At 35.4% G+C, this 19,203-nt stretch overlaps 1 protein-coding gene across 1 annotated transcript in view; it reads left to right on the plus strand.

Moving 5' to 3' along the window:
* The window catches only part of LOC144443871 (death-associated protein kinase 1-like), a 109,988-nt gene that overhangs the window by 83,773 nt on the left and 7,012 nt on the right, over window positions 1-19,203 (plus strand). Inside the window, exons 11-19 of the mRNA XM_078133459.1 lie at window positions 1,292-1,432; window positions 4,323-4,421; window positions 6,545-6,643; window positions 6,945-7,142; window positions 14,418-14,615; window positions 16,862-16,960; window positions 17,250-17,348; window positions 17,801-17,878; window positions 18,268-18,583. Of these exons, the coding sequence (XP_077989585.1) occupies window positions 1,292-1,432; window positions 4,323-4,421; window positions 6,545-6,643; window positions 6,945-7,142; window positions 14,418-14,615; window positions 16,862-16,960; window positions 17,250-17,348; window positions 17,801-17,878; window positions 18,268-18,583 (1,327 nt within the window). The remainder of the gene's footprint in view (window positions 1-1,291; window positions 1,433-4,322; window positions 4,422-6,544; window positions 6,644-6,944; window positions 7,143-14,417; window positions 14,616-16,861; window positions 16,961-17,249; window positions 17,349-17,800; window positions 17,879-18,267; window positions 18,584-19,203) is intronic.

Below are 19,203 nucleotides of genomic sequence, written 5' to 3' on the forward strand. Positions count from 1 at the left end.
GAGAGAGAGAGAGAGAGAGAGAGAGAGAGAGAGAGAGAGAGAGAGAGAGAGAGAGAGAGAGAGAGAGAGAGAGAGAGAGAGAGAGAGAGAGAGAGTGTGTGTGTGTGTTGTCGATAGAGGGGTGGGGTCGAGGGGAGGGAAGGAAGGAAAGCTATTTCAAAGTCTAGAGAGATGTACACATGTAGTAGCACTTGTAAGTGACATTGGGACAGGAGTGAGGTTGATGTAGGAAGGAAGTTGGTTGAAAGTCTAGGCAGATGTACATGGAGCTAGGTGTGATTCTACCTCCATGGATGTACACATGTAGGGTGAAGAGAATGGAAAGGAAGGTAATGGAGAGGGATATATTTCATAATCCTGAGAGATGTAATACACATGCTGCCTTGGTGGGGTGGGGGTGGGGGGGGGGGTGTTGATGGGATTGGGTTAATTGGAATGGAATGGAATGAAGGAATCAAACCCCATGGAGTGTGCCCTTGATTTGGACTTGATTGCTTTGTTGTTGACAGTTTTTTGTATTGAATAAAAACAAACCAATTCTTTCCATTGCTGTCATCTCTAAATTTTCAGAAACCCTAAGAAAAATATGGTAGAAAACAATCACTGTCATATGTTCCCTCATCCACTGCAACTTTCATTTAACAGCTTATTTACCCTTTTAGTAGTTTCTGGTCACCTTTTCTATAGTATCCATGGTGACAGTTTTCATAGCAAAATTATTAACGTGTGTAAATTGTGTAAAATGTTCAACTATAAATAATGCTCCAGAAAAATTATAAATTATGAATTAAGTTAAAAATGGTAGGCTTTCTAGCTTCGTAGTGATTGTATATTAAATTATGATTCCCCCGTTTCATTTGTGGAGACAAAATGGTCAATCTTCAGTCTGTTACAACATGACAATTTACGCATGTGCAATTTTGACATCACAAATTTTGTTGAAAATGACTGTCAGTGTTGCGTAAGGATGCTTTTCGCTCCCCAGATAATACTTGAAAATGCCATGGACAACTGTTGATAAGGATAGATAAGAGTGTGGTTTTGCGTGACATCTGTGTGTTACCATGGAAACTGTTTCAGTGGCCATTATACTGAGATGCTTAGTTTGAATGTCTTGTTAATTCAAACTAAAAGCATTAGCAAGCTGGCAATAAGAGGGAAGAGTCACCGCTGAGTAACTGCTGTCTGTATATTCCACAGATCAGATCATTACATGTACGTCAATATACCCGGTACATGGGTGGTGGTAGGGCGAAATTGACATCAATTTTGTCGTTTTTTTCTCAAACAGAAATCTAGTACTGATTTGATTGATGAAGAAGAATCGTTTGTACTGATGGCAATATTTCATGCAATAGAAGACGGTAATTTCAGTGGCATTCGTGAACTTGTGGAAAACCTTGCTAGCTTTGATCCAGATCAAAAAAATAAGGTATGTGGATGTCTTCCATATTAAATAATAGATGATGAGGATTATGTTAATCCCAAGAATAAACTAGTATGCGTGTGATAATCCTGTGTCAAAGGAAGAAGATTACATGGATTAAAAGCATACAAGGCATATTTCATAATCTTAGAAAAGCATGAAGGCTGTGTTACATGTACCTGGTAATCCTAAATGATCCGCTTAAAATCTCAAGGAACTACCTTCAAAGCATATTAATCCTCTTTCTCCCAATGAGGTATTTGGTTTGTACACAGCTACATGTAAGTATTTGGTTTGTACACAGCGAAGTACAAGTTGGCGAGAAAGAGGATTAAGCTGAGTCATATCAAATAACAATTTGAAAGATTTGATAAATCTCAAGGCATTAGCTTATATTAAAACTATGTATTTGATAATCTTATCGAAATATTAACGGTAAATCAAGCTGAATGGAATTATGACTCAGAGGTGGTTATACTCTTCATGGACATTGGTAGTGTTATGGATAAAGAGATATAGCATAGCAGGGATTAGTCCGTTTTTTATTAAACAAAGATAATTCCAGAGTGTGGTGTTCATTTAACACACTAGTACCTGGTTTTTGGGTTTCGATATTCCTTTATCATGGAATCACTATTTGTTCAAAATGTGATAAAGCTAATTTGCTCTCAACATAAATTTCAGTCTGTAGATATACTTAAAAAACTTCTACTGTTGTATTATGAATTTGTCAACTGATTCCTTAAAATTGACTTCAGAGAAAGAATTGCGTACTGCTCATTTGTGTGTGTGTGTGTGTGTGTATGTGTGTATGTGTGTATGTGTGCATGTGCATGTGTCTGTGTCTGTGTGTGTGTGTAAAAATAGTACCGTAGTAATCACAGTTGTACAAAATTTCTTCGTTGTCACAGTCATCCACAGCATTTACCAAAGGTAAAATGTATGCTGAAGAATATTTTTCTTGAATGACAAAAAACAATATAGTTTGAGCCTGAGACTCAGTGAGAGTGGCCTTTGCTTTATTATGCAATTTGCCTGGCTTTATTCATGCAGTAGTAGACATCTATTACCTTGAGCGCTGTTATGCAGCACATTTTTTGGTAGGGTAAATGCCAAGGGAAATTGTTGCTATAAAACAGCACAAGGGTTAATGTGATGTCTACTAGTGCCCGAATAAGGCAAGGCAATAAGTGTTTTATAACACATCACATTCCCAGGCAAGTATTCTTTTCAGAGTGAAAGAAAATCACCCATAGGACTTGTCCTCATACTATTATAATAGTGTCCTATGGAAAATAGAAATCAAATGTGTCCTCTGTATGTAAATTGAGGTCACTAAGGGTCACTAGTCCATACCACGTGACATGGTCTAAGCCAATCACTGAAGGCTGTATGAAAACAATGTGTCATAGAATGTAATAGATTGTAGTACATTTTAAAGCTGATAAGTACTAAGAGAGGAATATAGTTGAACACAAGCTTATGAAATGAAAAGTATTACATTATGGCTGGCAAATAGGCCACTGGGTTCTTTGCTAACATGTCTTCAGCAGGAGTCTGGTCATGGGGTCACCAAATCTAGATTTTGTTTGCATGACCCGCTACCACTTAGTGACTGTTGGAGTGTTTCCGCTATCTGTCATTATAACAGAGAATAACAGACTCCTAGTGGGAGATAATTAGTCCTTGGTAAACCCATATTATCAGACAAACTCTGCTGCGATAGGTTATTAAAACCAACAGAGCAGGCATATTTGTCTCTCAAAATCTTCAATTTGAATTGAATTTGTATGCGGGTATGAGACGTTTAATTTGTGAAACACGCTGTTGAGTACCAGGGGGGAGTGTATGAAATGTAAGCTGTCATTTACCAGTGTCTGAAATAGGCTGATGTAAAAAACTAGCTGTTTACTTCATCTGATCCCTGAAAACTAGATTTTGCTTGTCATAGAGTCTAATACATTGAATAAATGTATACTTAATTTACAAAAGACATTTGAACCAGTTTATAAATTATAATTTAATGTTTTTCTTTCCTATGTGAAAAAATAAATAATTTCAAAATTTATGTGAAAAAAGGCCATTAACAGACGAGGATGAAAATATGTGTTTGAAAAACAGTTGTCTGACAGGATTGTCAAAAAATTTGATCCCCAAACAAAAGAATGATCTTATTTTAAGTAATATTTATGACTCCACTGATGGAAGAAAACTATCTGATCAAAAACCATGGGATTCAAACATTGGGGTTTTAAAAATAATATGGAATCCTGATTTTAGAATGAGAGTAAACTCCAAGGTGTAAGAACCAGTGTCAGAATTTGTAATGTATTTACTCATATACCCTATACAAGTAGGGTACTATGATTTACTTTAAAGAAAATGGTACTATGAAAGGTAGTCATATGGATTCAAGGCTAGTAAGATGGATGGTTATACTTGAACCTGTAACATAAACAAATAGAGTGCACAGCTTTACCAATGCTCTTGTTTGTGTGTACTTCACTTTTCTGTCAGTGAAACATGTAGAAATAGTGTCAAACTCAAGACCAATAAAACTGATATTAAATATAGCAAGTATCCAGAAACAGAACATAGCAGTAGGGACAAACCCAATACAAATGACTCATCATAATAAACCACAGCCTCTCGTATGGCATCGTCCAAGACGCACCGCCAATAGCTTATAAGGTTTACAGTGTCACAGAAGAAATGACAGCTGTGGTTTTCAAGAATGAAATGATTCTGTTTTTTAGCAAGTATGTTAATCAGAACAAAGCAATAGTGTTGTATTCACATACTAATATTCAGCAAATGAGCACTAATAACAGCTTGATGCTTCAATTATACTTATTACATCATTGTAATTGGTTTATTTTAATTGCTAATATTGCAGCACGGTGAAACTGCAGTACACTTGGCTTCAGGTTACGGACATATGGAAATATTGAAATATCTCAAAGTGAAAGGAGCTGGTATAGACATGAAGGACAAGGTATGTTTATCATTCTATTATGTATGCAATGGAAAGCAGTTGACTTGAAACAAAACTTTGCCTGCTCAACAAAATTGCTACATTGTATTGTTTGGCTCAACAAATGTCTTTCTTAACACTTCTTCCTGGGTGCAGAACAGTACATCTAACTATAGAACAGCACACCTGGTTATAGAACAGCACACCTGGTTATAGAACAGTGCACCTGGCTATAGAATATTACACCCAGGTGCAGAATAGTACATCTGGGTACTGAGTATCTGACATATGAAAACAATGAAAGCCAATCAACAAATACACAATTAATGGCCATTTTAAATAATACCTGTTATCCATATAAGGCTATTTGTGATTAACTGCCTTGCCCTTGCCTTCAGAGACCTTTATTGTCAAAATTTCAGGATTATAAAAATATGAATATGTGTATTTGTAATGCAATGACCCGGCCTTGCCTGTGGCAGGTTTCTTTAATGAAATTAGATAAAAAGAAAAATATGACTGTTGATATTCATAATTTAATGATTGGCCTTGCTTGTGGCAGATTTCTTTTAATAAAGTTATATCATAACAATAGTATGAGTTATGGCCTTGCGTATAGTAATATCATAACTAGGCAAAGCCCATAAGCTCGGGCAGGGTAAATTCATTTGTGACCGACTGCCTGGGCCAAGGTTGATACACTTGATTTGGGTCATTTTCCAGGGGTATTGACCATCAAAATTATTTTTTTTTTAATGACATCTAATTCTCTGACATGGACGAGAAGTAAAGAAAGGCAACACTCTATGCAGTTGTTGGTTTCAAAAACCATCATAGACATTAGATTAATATTGTTCATTTTCAATCAGCCAACTTATCATAGACCCTCCACCAACGTATGTTGGTCTTTGGACAAATGTTTTGTTGACATGTTGCCGAACATCACGATTTCTCAATTCAACTCGATGATTTAGGAATGTTACTGTACCAACAAACATAGGAAAGTAGTTATTCTTTTTAGAACATGTAAAAAAATCAATTATCGATAATATGAATGTCAAAACCACACTTCCACAACCTGGAAATTAAACTGCACTATGTCATCAGTGGTCCGTATCGCGTACCGCCATGCGTCAAACTTCCAAATAGTGTACCAATTTCTCCTTGAGGTACAGTGATGCCTCGATACTCGTTACAATGTTACGATAATCGTGCCAACAGGCCTACTGTTACAATATTGCAATGCATGGTGATGTTATGTCACCTATGCTCTATGACGATACGGTAGCACGTGGAGAATGCACGAAGTATATGGAAAGCGCATGCGTAGTCACTGCGCACCGCAATGCATCCCTGGGAGAACCACCTAGGTGTTTCATCTGAAATTTGATATTTTATAACCTGCTAATAAAGAACACTATATAATTATATTTTTACTACATTCATAGAATTTATCAAACAGACATTGTGTAGACACAATAGTATTTCATTCTTTTCCCTAGTTACCACTGCGTACACATACAAATGTAGTTACCTTACCTCCACCTTGAAATGTTAGTTATTTTTATCTGACAATTGTCGTACCCTTAGAGTACAATCACCTGATTCCTCTAACACAGAAAGACAGCCATTTGTATTCAAACTTTGTATGCGTCACAATTCATGGCAGTCTAGTGCTATCCATGGCATCAAATCTCAAGATCAAAAGTGAAGAGGTGATTCAATATCGCTGATCACACTAGACTAAAGACATGGCAGAGTGCATAAAAATGATTTATGTAACGCAAGGCAAGGCAAGACAAAGGTGTTTCCTGAAGCTTCGTAGTTTGTCTGTAGAGTGATGGCCATTTCATATTTACGATTTGCAGTCTGTTCAAAATCCCAAAAATCATTATATTTATAATACATAGACATCAAGTCATGTTCACTTTTAGTTAATGCTTATTTCAGTCCTTCAGATTTGTACCAAAGACACTCCAAGAGATTTTTCAAAACTGCTCAAGCCCTCAGGTTAAAGAGCTGATATAAAATACAGTGTTACAAGTCTAAGAACATGATATGTACGTTCATATATGAAATTTTCTACACTGTTGAGATCCTACAAGTCATAATTTATGCCATGAAATGAATATTCTTCTTTACAGCATGGTGACAATGCAGTGTACTGGGCTGCGAGGCAGGGCCAGGTTGATGTTATTCAGTATTTACAGGAGCAAGAATGCCCCATCAATGAACAAAATAAGGTATGTGTGTCAGTGAACAAATTATGGAATTCATTTCAACTAAGCTGTACCTGGAAATGTATTATCCAGGCATACCAAACTAAAATATTCAGGAATGGAACGTAATTTTTATAGAAAATAAATTTTAGAAAAATTTCATATATTTATCCCTAACAAATCAAGTAAACATTGTTGTTCCCAATAAGTGTATTATAGCAATAGACATTCAACAATGGCATTCAAATGATACTGAATTTTTTTTTAAAATTTTGATATTTATTGAGTATAGACCAAATCGTTACTGTTGTTGTTGATCTTGCAGTCTGGAGAGACACCGCTACATGTAGCAGGCCGGTATGGACAGACAGAGGCTGTAGAGTATCTATGCAGCATAGGAGCTGATACCGATATCCAGGATAAAGACGGAGAAACTACATTACATTGTGCTGCTTGGCATGGCTATTGTGGTATTGTACAATCCCTGTGTAATGTAGCTTGTGGAACAAATATACAGAACAAGGTAGGTTGTTTTGTTATTGTTTATGTCAATGTGTACACTGAACTAACACAAAACAAAACAGATCACTAACTGTGCAACGTGTCTGGAAGTGAAAAGATGATAAAAATACACAAGGAAAGAAAATGATGTAACAAACCAGTGCATGTATGAAATTGAAAGATGGTGTGTAATATGCAAGTCAAGTAAAGATTTATGTTAATCAAGAATAGTCATTCATTGTAAATGACATGAATTTTAAAAAGTAGACACTTTCATGTTACGTATTTTAACTGTCAAATTTCATCCATCATGCCACAAATTCAACAAAACTACATCAACACAAGGCCATTGGGTAAACAGGATAGTGGTGCGCCATTCCCTTAAGCATGAGTCATTGTACCCTTCCATCATTTGAATTAATGTAGTGTCACTACATTTCAATCGCTGAAACTGTGTTACAGCATTTTCGCTAGCGTCTAAGGACCCCTGAAACACATAGTTGTAAATCTTGTTATTTACATTCTATTTCATCAAGATCCTGAGAAAAAAAACGTCGCGCAAAAATAAATGTTGATGAATTTCTGCCTTTCAGAGATTTAATAAATACATGAAAGCATTTAAATGTTACATATAAATGTAAAGTTTATATTTAAATTGAATAAATACTTCAGAAAAGGATATTTTTGATGGGTGGGGAGATTGCAGAGATTTAGAGATTTTAGTGTTTTTATAAAATGTAGGGGCTTTTGACTGGATAAAGCACTGTTTGTTGGTGTTCGATGCACTGTGTTGTTTCAGATTTTGTCTATTTGTTAGTGATTGATGTAGACTGTGGTGAAAGCAGGAAAGGTCTGTTTATAAGTGTGTTCCTGTCTGTCAAAGTGCTAGGCACTGTGTGTCATTGATAGACATAGGAAAGGAAGTCAGACTAAATACTAATAGATTGAAATGAACTTTAATGTCAAAATTAAGAACTGAGGTCTAATTTAAATTGAGTTTTAATAATTGCCATAATAAAAGCAAATTAATGTACAGTCTGTAATTTTACCTGCACTAAAAGAAAAGTATCCCGCTATTAAAATTGTACCATTATTGTACACCCACATGGACATGCTCTGGCAAGTCATTACACATGCAGTGCCACGTGCCATTAATCCAATTCAGTGGTCTCAGTGACTTTCCTTGTTTGTAACAGATTCTGTTTGCCCACAGTCTGATGTCTGCAGTTGTAATATGTTCAACCAAGAGCTTATTTCACAAATCTTAAGAGTAAAACATTTAGCTTTTAATACAAAAATGGATTGTAGGCATTCAGTTTTGACCTTGTCTTAATTAATTACATGTTATTTCACCTGTAATGGGATGCCATGCATTTATAAATGCTCAAATATTGTTCTGTCTTTAGTTTAATTAAAGTGGTCTTATGGATGAGGATGTGGTCCTTATTTTGGATTTTTTATGTATAAAACATTTTTATCATACTTTCCTATTTGAAAAATCAATGTGAAACAACATAGACTGTATTTGTAACTCAGTACATTTCAGAGAGCTAAAAAAATGTGTAAAAAGTTTGTTATTGTACATATGCATACAATAACAAGCATTTTACACATTTATTAAAAGTTTTGCAATTCATTGAGTTACAAACACAGACTTGGTATATGTTGTTTCACATTTTTTTTTCAAGTAGGGAAGCTGTGATAAAATTGCTGTATAAATTGAAAATCCAAAATAAATACAAAATCCTCATCGATATGGCCACTTTAATTAAACAAAATGATAAATAACAGAAGTTAGAATTAAAGATCGTGAATTCCTTTAGTGTGTCCACACCTGATATTTGAAGTCATAATTGTTTCATTTTCTTACAAAATTTCATTTTGATAAAAAAAATTATATCAACATTGTCATGTTTTCATTGTACAGAGTGATAAGTAGTCATCATATATTTGCAGGGGACACTGCGACTTTGAACACAATTTTAATTCCAATCAGTAAGTTAATTTGTTAGGAAAACAAACTCAGTAATTATACTTGTTGGGAAGATGGTTATAAACATTTCTGTTGCACCAAGACAAATTTCAATTTAGTAATAAGGTAAACTTTTACTGATTAATTAGATAGCATGATTGAATTGCACTCTAGTAATTATCTCAAGTGTTAACCGGTGAACCATGATGTTTGAGAAATGTGAAGTCTTCCCATATAAGGCTGAAGATGCCAAGCTAATGATGAGTCGTCAACTAACTTTATGGAAAGGTTGTATGCACTAAATTATGTGTAGCAAGCCAACTAGATTATCTAAACATATAAACTTCAATCTTTTTATGACAAGACATCATGATAATCTTGCATGCTTCTGAACGAGGACCCACGTCATTGGCGTCAAGAATTTGCAAACGTTAGAGTGTTAATATTCGTTTTGTAAAGAAGACCCACATCATTGGCGTCAAGAATTTGCAAACATTAGTGTTAATATTTGTTTTGTCAGTAAATCCACTCTTGTTAATTAGAATCTCTAAGTAAGTGCTGAATAATTAATATGACAAGATAATGAAGAGTCACTCATGGGTTATATTATCCTAATGAAAATACAACCCCTATTGGTGTGCTTGTTTGTTTGCTTGTGGTGAGCAGGAGTGTGACAAGTTTTGTGCAAAGACAACCTAGTAAGTGTTCATAACGTATTAAAGTACACACACCTTATGAGCCAACTCTGTTTACTGACAGAACACTATACATGACAACATCCATCAAGTCTGATTGGTACTGTTACATTATGACTTCCACAGATCTATACAAAGTGATAAAAGCATCATATATGAACTGTACATCAACTGCAAAAACATTTGGTGGTGTTTTTTTGTATCAGTCATAGTGTTGCTTTTACCTAGTAATTTTGTCTTTGTGTGAAGTCTTAAATTCCTTAGCTCACAGTTCACTTCATTCAAGCAAACACTCTAGTGTTGTATTAGTCCATGGTTCTGTAGATTCTCTCACTGTCTCAATGCTATTGATGTATACTCTTCTCTGTTCACTGGACATGTCACCTAGGAGTAATCTTTTGTTTAGTACAAGGTAGATAGAGACTATTTAAGTCAGTAATCTGAGTTTGTTTCAGTTTTATATTTCTCAGTAATTCCACAGTTCAAAACATAGACAGAGCAGATATTTTGTCATTTTATATTCTCGGTAAGCTTTTATATAAAGTGAGACTCATTCCAGATGAAAATATCTTTATTGCTGTCGGTGGTCTTGAATCTACCGGAGAAAAAGACATGCCTCTCTTTAATAGTTGGTCATATATTGAAAATGAGTTTTCAAAATCTGTAAGATAATAAGAAAACCCACCCCCACACAGACTCATTCTCATACTCACAGTCACGTGCACACATGCGCATACATGCACACACACACACACACACACACACACACACACACATGCACGCATACATGCATGTGCGTACACACACATACGCACCCCCCCCCCCCCCAAACACACACACACACACACACACACACTCACTCACACAAACGAGCAGTAAGCAATTCTGGTAGTAATGGTGGTAGATACATGAATTTCAAGAATACAGGAAAAAAACACCGAAGAACTCTTAACTTGAAACTGGAAATTTGTATCTTATCTTGGTGATATAAATAAGTCCAGGTATTAATGTCAAGTCAGAATGATATATGAGATCCATGTGTAGCACACAAATCAACCAGGCAGTATATTATAAGCACTAATTCATCTCAAGGATTTATAAGATGCAATGCACATCTGATGCTCATTTCAGCATCCATATTTTCTCTGACAATTTTTAATCCATCATAAATACAAAATAAATTTTTGGAAATCTTTGGACAATACATTTGAGAATATTATGCTAATTTGAACACTAGTTATGAATAATATGAATGAATAATCTGAATATATTAGAACAAATTATGCCAACATGGTGCTTTTGTCAAGAATAGTTGTTAGGTAAAACCTACTTGAGTTTCTCAGGTATTTTACAGATGTTCTCCACTAAAATTATAGTATAAAGTATTGATATCTATTAGTCAAATAGTTGTTACTTGATTATCCAAAATTTTGGTCAAAACGCTGCAAACTCTTGGCAATTTTAAGCTCAATAGATGAAAATACTTTGCCATATTTGATGGCGTTTTCAAAAAATAAAATTTTAAATAAATAGACCAAGAAATTTTTTTAAATTTCAACCTTGGAAAAATATATGCTTCGAAAAAATATGTATGAGTTTGAATCACTTAACTTTCTGTGAGAGAGGCTAAGGTATGTAAGACTTTTTATGGTAATGGCACAATAGGGAATGCAATATATTGTAGGCAGGTTGCCCCATTGCATAGATCAGTTTCTGAGATGGGATAGCTATGATCAATCATAGACCCTCCATGGACAATGTAGGCTCTACGAATCAATCTGTATTATATGAATACAAATTTGAAATGGTTTTAAACATCTAGGTTTTAGATCCAAATCATTCATTGGACAGTATTGGCAGTGAGAAATCATTGGCTGAGTGGTTAAAACCACTTGCCTCTTACCACTGCAATCAGAATTCAAACCGTAGTCTCTGTTCGATTAAATTTGCCACACTGTTACAATGTATTAAAGTGAGAGGAATGTCTTTCAGTTTGACTACCAAGCAATGCAAATTTCCCCGGGCACTACAGATTCCTCCTGTATTAACATTGAACCCATGAGAGATGGCCCTCACTGGATATCTCAAGAGACAGCACTGATATGCTAAAGAACTTAATTCCAGGATAAATAAAGATAAAGAAGGTTCTTCATCAGGGACATTGACATATCAAAACAGCAAAATTGATGACCGAGTATTGCAACGTTGACTAACTCCACAGTAACAGAAATAATGTGTAATTTGTGATGTAAATCAAAAAAGAGAATTTCTGTCAAATTAACAAGGTACCTAAATTCCTGTCAGGTCCTTGTAAAGTGCTGAATGCACAAAAAACATGTGACTTATGTAATGTTTCAACTTCAGGGTATCAGAATATACAGTCAGTGCAATGATAGTGATTGACAGGTGTCTATTTGTTGGCAGACTTTCTTGTGTGACTTATATTCACGGTCACACACTTTCACACCTATGTATTACAAGTAAACATAGACATTCACAAACCTGAAAAAAATGAATACACAACTGATGAAGATGACTTACAGTCTTTGTTTCCTGGCAACGACTTGAACAACAAAAGCTTCATCAATGGAGAAAGATGTGAAAACAAGTGGCTTGGTCAACCTTGCAACTTAAAGTTGGTGATTCAGTGCTATATTCTCACATTAATGTTATCTTATAAGTGGACCTCTATGACTTGAATAGGATCATTCCTTTGTTGAGGACCAATTTTTTCTAAACTCTAGCCAGACAACTTTTTTTTTTATTCAAATTTTAATTACTAGTCTGTACACCGTGACAGGAGCACCCTCGTCAACCCCTCTCACATGTGGCCAGAACAGCATGGCATATCTTAAAGTCTAGTTTTAATCTGAGCTGTATGTTTACTATCACATTGTTACTTCTACTGGATATGCCACGCATGTACATTTCAGACTTATACCCATGATGCACCATTGTTGGAATCTGTGGATGGATATTCTATAATGTGTATATGTTCAGTACATGTCACAGTTTCAATTCAGTGGAAGTGCACAAATTTATAATAGATTTCTATTTTTTTTTAAACCGATAACATATTAAAGACTAGAACAGAACTATTAATGTGACGTGAATCAATAGAGTTAAAACATGAAGTACTATGCATTTCACAACAATATAAGGAATGCTTACACATATTATGACTATCGGTATTGAAACAGGAAGCAGGAAAAAAAATCTGCCAGTTTCAACAAAACTGTGAATAGCACAGACTCAGATGTTTATATCACAAAAGGATATACACCATAAAATATTGAATTTCTACAAAAAACTGCTTTTGTGTTCAGTTTACATCCTTTGTGCCGTGGATAATCATACCAAGATTGTGTCGTTGTGTGTTTGAGATCATTTTTATTTTTATTTAGTAGGATGAAAAAAAAGCCTGGGGCATGCCTGATATTTAGACTGAAAGCTTATATGTGTATACAGTGTCTGTGTGTACATAAGTAAAAGCTGTGTCACACCAAATTTAATCATGTAATGCATTGAGAGTAGTTTGTATTCAGCATTTAATAGTGTGTATTATGAGTACGGAGTTCATAATAGTTGGTATAAAAGAGATAATAAAAGCAGCAAAGGATGACATTAACAGCCGTACATTACTTTGAAAGACGTCAGGCATTCTTGACAAGAGGAGGATGCCATATCTGATTTTCAGAAAAGCTTTGGCTTAAGAATGTAAATCTTCTGTGCTAGCTTACAAGAAGATGTGTGCTAGATTTCCTGAGGAGATGCAGTTTCACAAATATGATCGTATTTTGTTGTGTTATAAACGTGATTGCAAGAAGTAGTTTATTATTTATATTGAGATATGTGTGAGTGGAGTTCCCAGGTATGGATTATTGATAAGCCATCTTTTATAAAGTGTGCATTTTAGTCATTTCAAAGCCGCCTTTGTATTTAAAGTACAATGTAATGGTGCGTAGATGAAATCTCAGTGTCGCTCACATTCCCAGGACACTAGAAATGTAGCTTCATTGTAAGATTGTTTGGTCTACAAGTCAAGATGGGAATATTTGGGAGGAAAATTGTGAAATTCTTCAATCTGCTCTCCCAACAAGAGTGGGTGTGAATGTAAAGAACACTCTTGTTGAATATCAGAGTCAATTTTTGGTCTCGAATAATTTCAAAGTAAAATGTCACCGTAGAAATTTAGCTTAGAAGCTCAAAAAATTATGGAAATTTGGAGATTATAGAGGATTTACTATAATATCATTTTCAACATGTTTGATACTTCGATAAAATCTACCAGTGGTAACCGCACATCTACATAAGCCTTGCCAAAGTTGTCCCTTTAACTTTTAAAATATACCCCTCCCCCCTTTGCACCGGATTTTACAAACTATGAAGATGAGCACGATTTGGACTTTGAGAATTTCACACAATCTTCAGTTTGATGTAACCAATGCTGTTTTAACTAGTTGTTTCACTCATATTAGCTTGCTTTTTCCACATCCACTACCCCCACCCCCACTAATCAAGTCGTCTCCCCCCCCCCCTCTAATCGAGTCACAACTACCGCCTAACTATAGCATGTTGTCTTCTTATTGCATCCTATGTGTGTGTGTGACAAAGCTTTCTTTTTTCATAGGACGGTGAAACGCCGTTACTGTGTGCTGCAGTCAGGGGCCATTTAGAGATTGTTCATTGCCTAACGGAAGCTGGTGCGTTGCTTGATGAAACTGACAAGCATGGTCATAGCGCATTGCACCTGGCTGTCAGACGACACCACGATCATATTGTGCAATATTTGTGTGATGCGGGATGTAGATTGGATGTTCAAGATAAGGTAAAAATAACAACCACACAACACCTTGCAAAGTTCAATTCTACCATTTCGGTAATGTGTTGAATTTGAGGGTCAGAGTGTAACTAACTAATTCTCGGGAGGGAAAAGTAGATACGTAACTGAAAATAATGAAATATGCAATGATCAAGTTGCTCCCATACTCCATATTTGGACATGGTGTGCCATATTTGGATTTGGACACACTGCTATATGTGGACATATTCTTGATATACACATAGCTGCCATATTTGGACACATGATACCATATTTGGACATAATATTCTAGGACCATGCATGTGTGGCAACTTATATCACAGCTATGAACACATTAATGTACACACATCTGAACACAAATTTACTAAAACAGCTGACAATTTATCCAAAGAGGGAATGCTACTTAAAAAAATGAAGGCATTTTTGTAAACTTGGGGTTCTCAGCAGTCATTACATGATTTTATATCCATAAATTGTGCACGATTGCCAAGAAACGTGAGATTGAAACTTGCCTGGCATTCATTCATTGTCCTAGCAGTGTCCAGGGTGCCCTCATGAGAATTAGCAGATATGCATAAATATTAGATGAACACTACATATTCATAACTATTTCTCTGAAGGTAATAAGCACGTTTGAGTCATGAATATTTATCGTTCATCTAAAATGTATACATTGTATATGCCTGTGTACTGACGACTTCCATGGGGGGTCTGTCGTGTGAGAACAATGAAAGGGAAACAAGATTCTATTTGTCACTACTTTATAGCAATTGCTTGAAAGTTACATGATACAACATCATTAAATGAATATCCAGAACCCAAAGTTTATGAAAATACCTTTTTCCTGGAGTTGTGTTCCCCCTTTAATAATAATATGAGCCATCGGATTCGGACAAAATATTCTCATGGGTAATTTTCATGAAATTTCATTTACCATTTGTTTGTATTGCATATCAGTCATTCAAACATTCACACAACATTGTCAACTCAGGGTGGATAGATGTGTGAGATAAAATCATTCATACTATAAAACATTCATTTTTTCAATTTTAAAGGTGATTCAAAATGCTCACATTCACTATTGCTATTTTGCTAGATGACATGTTCGTGAAACGTATTCTGGTTTTAAAATTTTAAAAAAGCGTAAAATGTCAGTTCCCTGTCGGATTTACTTCAAAAGTTTTCAGGTATTTCCAGTCCCACGCCATTTTGTGACCTCATAGAGGGGATTGTAATAATCCCCAAAAGGGGGAACAATAGGAAATATAAATGTAAATTCATGGCTGCTCAGGTCGGCCACTGATCGTCAGTTTTCACTATTTTTTCTCACTTCTCATGCAATATTGAATAGTTAGCATTTACTGGTTAAGAGACGTATAAAGAACATTTTTCAAGGTTGTGGTATGGGGCATTTGGAATCACCTTTAAAATTGTATACTGTTTATTGGATGTAGAATACATGTTCGCTTATTTTGCAACTGAGTATATGATGAATATGTGGTTGTGATTGATTTTAAGGTTGCCGTTGTTACAGTAAATATATTTTGCTTGCCATGATTTAAGCTTCAAGATATCTAAACTCTGTTTGCAAGGTTGTGATCTGTGCATGGCTGTTTGTATGATTGATCATATTACATTGGCCTAGGGGGTAGACAGACTGGGGCTCATTGAAGTGAAATTTATATATATTATATGTACCAAGACTTGTAGTGTGATAATGCTAACATAATAAATCATAGCATATGACTTATTTAGTCTTAAATTTCATCAATTCCTGTCGGATAAGGACAATTTATAAAGCTTGCAGTTTTTGATGAAATGAAAAAATAAATTGGCTTTTTATATTTCCCGTTGATGAATGGCTTGTATCCTTCATATGTTAGAATTTAGACAGACAGCTTTTCTTAGCTTTTTAAAAATTCTTGAATTTTATAGATATTTATTCTTCTATATTAAACTGGTGTTTTCACAGCATAGTTAGTGCACATGTATGTCAGTGTGTGTGCGTGCGTGCGTGCGTGCATATGTATATGTGTACTTGTATGTGTGTACGCATATGTGTATGTACTATGTGGATGCAGTTTGTGTGTGGGTGTGTGTTTGAGTGCAAGCATGGCTATTAAAGGTATTATTTACAGAAATGTAACCTAGTAGAATTACTAGACTAAGAAAAAGACACAGTTACTAGAGAAAAATTGCTAAAGAAATCACTAATATTGATTGGTATTCTTATTATTTGATGTATACTATAGTATGGAGAGACGGCACTACATCTAGCATGCAGAGATGGCTCATTAGCAATCCTACAGATTCTTCATCAGTCTGGATGCCACATAGATATGCCAAATAAGGTAAGGTCCATTTAAAGTAAGCTAGCTGTAACAGTGTACAGATAATGAACAATATGAATGCAGTGAACCAAAGCATTCACTCTCTCTTTTGTAAGACTTAATTTGAAAACTGATTACATTCTGATAACTCTTCAAAAAAAAAATCCCTTTTTTTGTATATTACTCTCAGTTATTGTGCAATGTTTTCTGTACCTTGGGAGAAAACACCCAACAAAACAGTTGAAGAAAATCAAACGCATGTTAAATATCGCCCTCAAGAGACAATTGTTGAATATGCTTTTGTTTACAGCATGGCGTGACTCCAATGATGGTAGCAGCAAGACATGGCTATCTAGAGGGTGTGCGGTATCTCTGCTTTGCAGGAGCTGACATGGATGCCAAAAATGAGGTAAATAAAATATAAACAATCAGCTGTAGTAACTTCCTAATAGTTTTTTCTGGCAAATTTTCCAAATAATTGCACAGAACATTTGCCATGTATATAGTCATTGAGAGTGATAGAAAATTATTTTGAATAGAAGAAAAGTATGGAAATATATAAAGAATTTTATCTCTTTGAGTCACAAGGTGACAAACCCTTACATCATGAGTGTATTTCCAGTTTACTGGAGAATATTGGGGAATGAGATCATTTTACCCATGTTGGCATAATTTGTGAAAAATTTTTGAAGAGTAATGGCGACTTTGAAAGTTCTGATTCATATTTTGATCACTGCAGAACAAATGACATAGACACGTCTTGGCATAACCAGGGTGATATATCCCATATTTTTTGTTTGAACACATCAAATTGGCTTGTGTGGGATGTATGATAAACAATATTCTGTTTTATCTTTTTAGGATGATCTCACAGCTGAACAGGTAGCAGTAGTAGAACAGCATGAAGACATTTCAGAGTTGCTACTTAAGTTAAGAACTGTAAGTCGACCGTTTGTCAAAGTCTTGACATTTTTTTACTGTAGTTAAAATGTAGATGGCTGGAGGCCTTACAAGTATACATAAATAAATAAACAAAATTTCATGGTCAAAAGTATTTCAACCCTATTAAACTGTATGTTAGACAGATGTTGACCCATGAATTCAAATGTGTTATGTTTTCTAGCAGCTGTTAATGTCTACAGCACAAAGAAGGACCTGTGTGTTTAGCAGTATTTAGGAATGTGAATGAAACTTTCATTCCCAACTGTGAGAGTAAAAGATTGAAATGTACTCAGAAACTAACATTTATGGTACTTCTGTTTTGTAATTTTGTAATTTAGGCTAGTATAGTTAGTAACGAGTTTGATGTGTCTTTGCCTCTTCTACAGGAGAAGTCGAGGGATCTTTACATTCACCAGTTACAGGCCACGCCATCCTTCATCAGCAGGGTCAAATTAAAACTTCTAGGTCACACAGGAGTTGGTAAAACCACCCTGGCTGACACACTGAAATGTGGCTACCTACGAGGCTTATTCCGACTGTCTAGGAGTAACTTGTCATTCATTGGAAAGACGTCTCCTAAGAAGTACATCAACAAAGACAGTCACCGACCAGCTAGAGAACAGAGAAGAATCAGTGCCAATAATAACTCTGTAGAGTACATCAGTACTAAAGGGATCGACATACAGACATTAACCATACCAGGTTAGGGTCTATTAAAGATTTTATCATTTTGTACAGCTCCATCAACTCTATGAATCCGTGTCCTGCTCTTACATTCATATGCACCAGGTAGTTATACATGCACAATGAAAAAATGGAAAAGGAAAAGAAAAACAACAACGAACTTTTCATTTAGACCAGGAAATTCTTGTGAATTACAAAGTTAGGTTATAATGCACAAGCAGTTAAACTTAGTGCATTGAGCTTTCAACTTGTCTTGGTCAACGATCATGCTCATCAGAATGACAAATTCCATAGTTACAGCTGACCACTGGGTGGCAGTGTAATCTATCTTGGTCAATGATCCTCACCAGAATGATAAATTCCATAGTTACAGCTGACCACTAGGTGGCAGTATGATCTGTCTTGGTCAACGATACTCATCAGAATGACAAATTCCATATTAGTTACAGCTGACCACTAGGTGGCGGTATGATCTGTCTTGGTCAACGATGCTCATCAGAATGACAAATTCCATAGTTACAGCTGACCACTAGGTGGCAGTACGATCTATTTTGGTCAATGATCCTCACCAGAATGATAAATTCCCTAGTTACAGCTGACCACTACGTGGCAGTATGATCTGTCTTGATCGACGATGC

The sequence above is a fragment of the Glandiceps talaboti genome, chromosome 12, assembly GCF_964340395.1.
Source record: "Glandiceps talaboti chromosome 12, keGlaTala1.1, whole genome shotgun sequence".
Lineage (NCBI taxonomy): Eukaryota > Metazoa > Hemichordata > Enteropneusta > Spengelidae > Glandiceps > Glandiceps talaboti.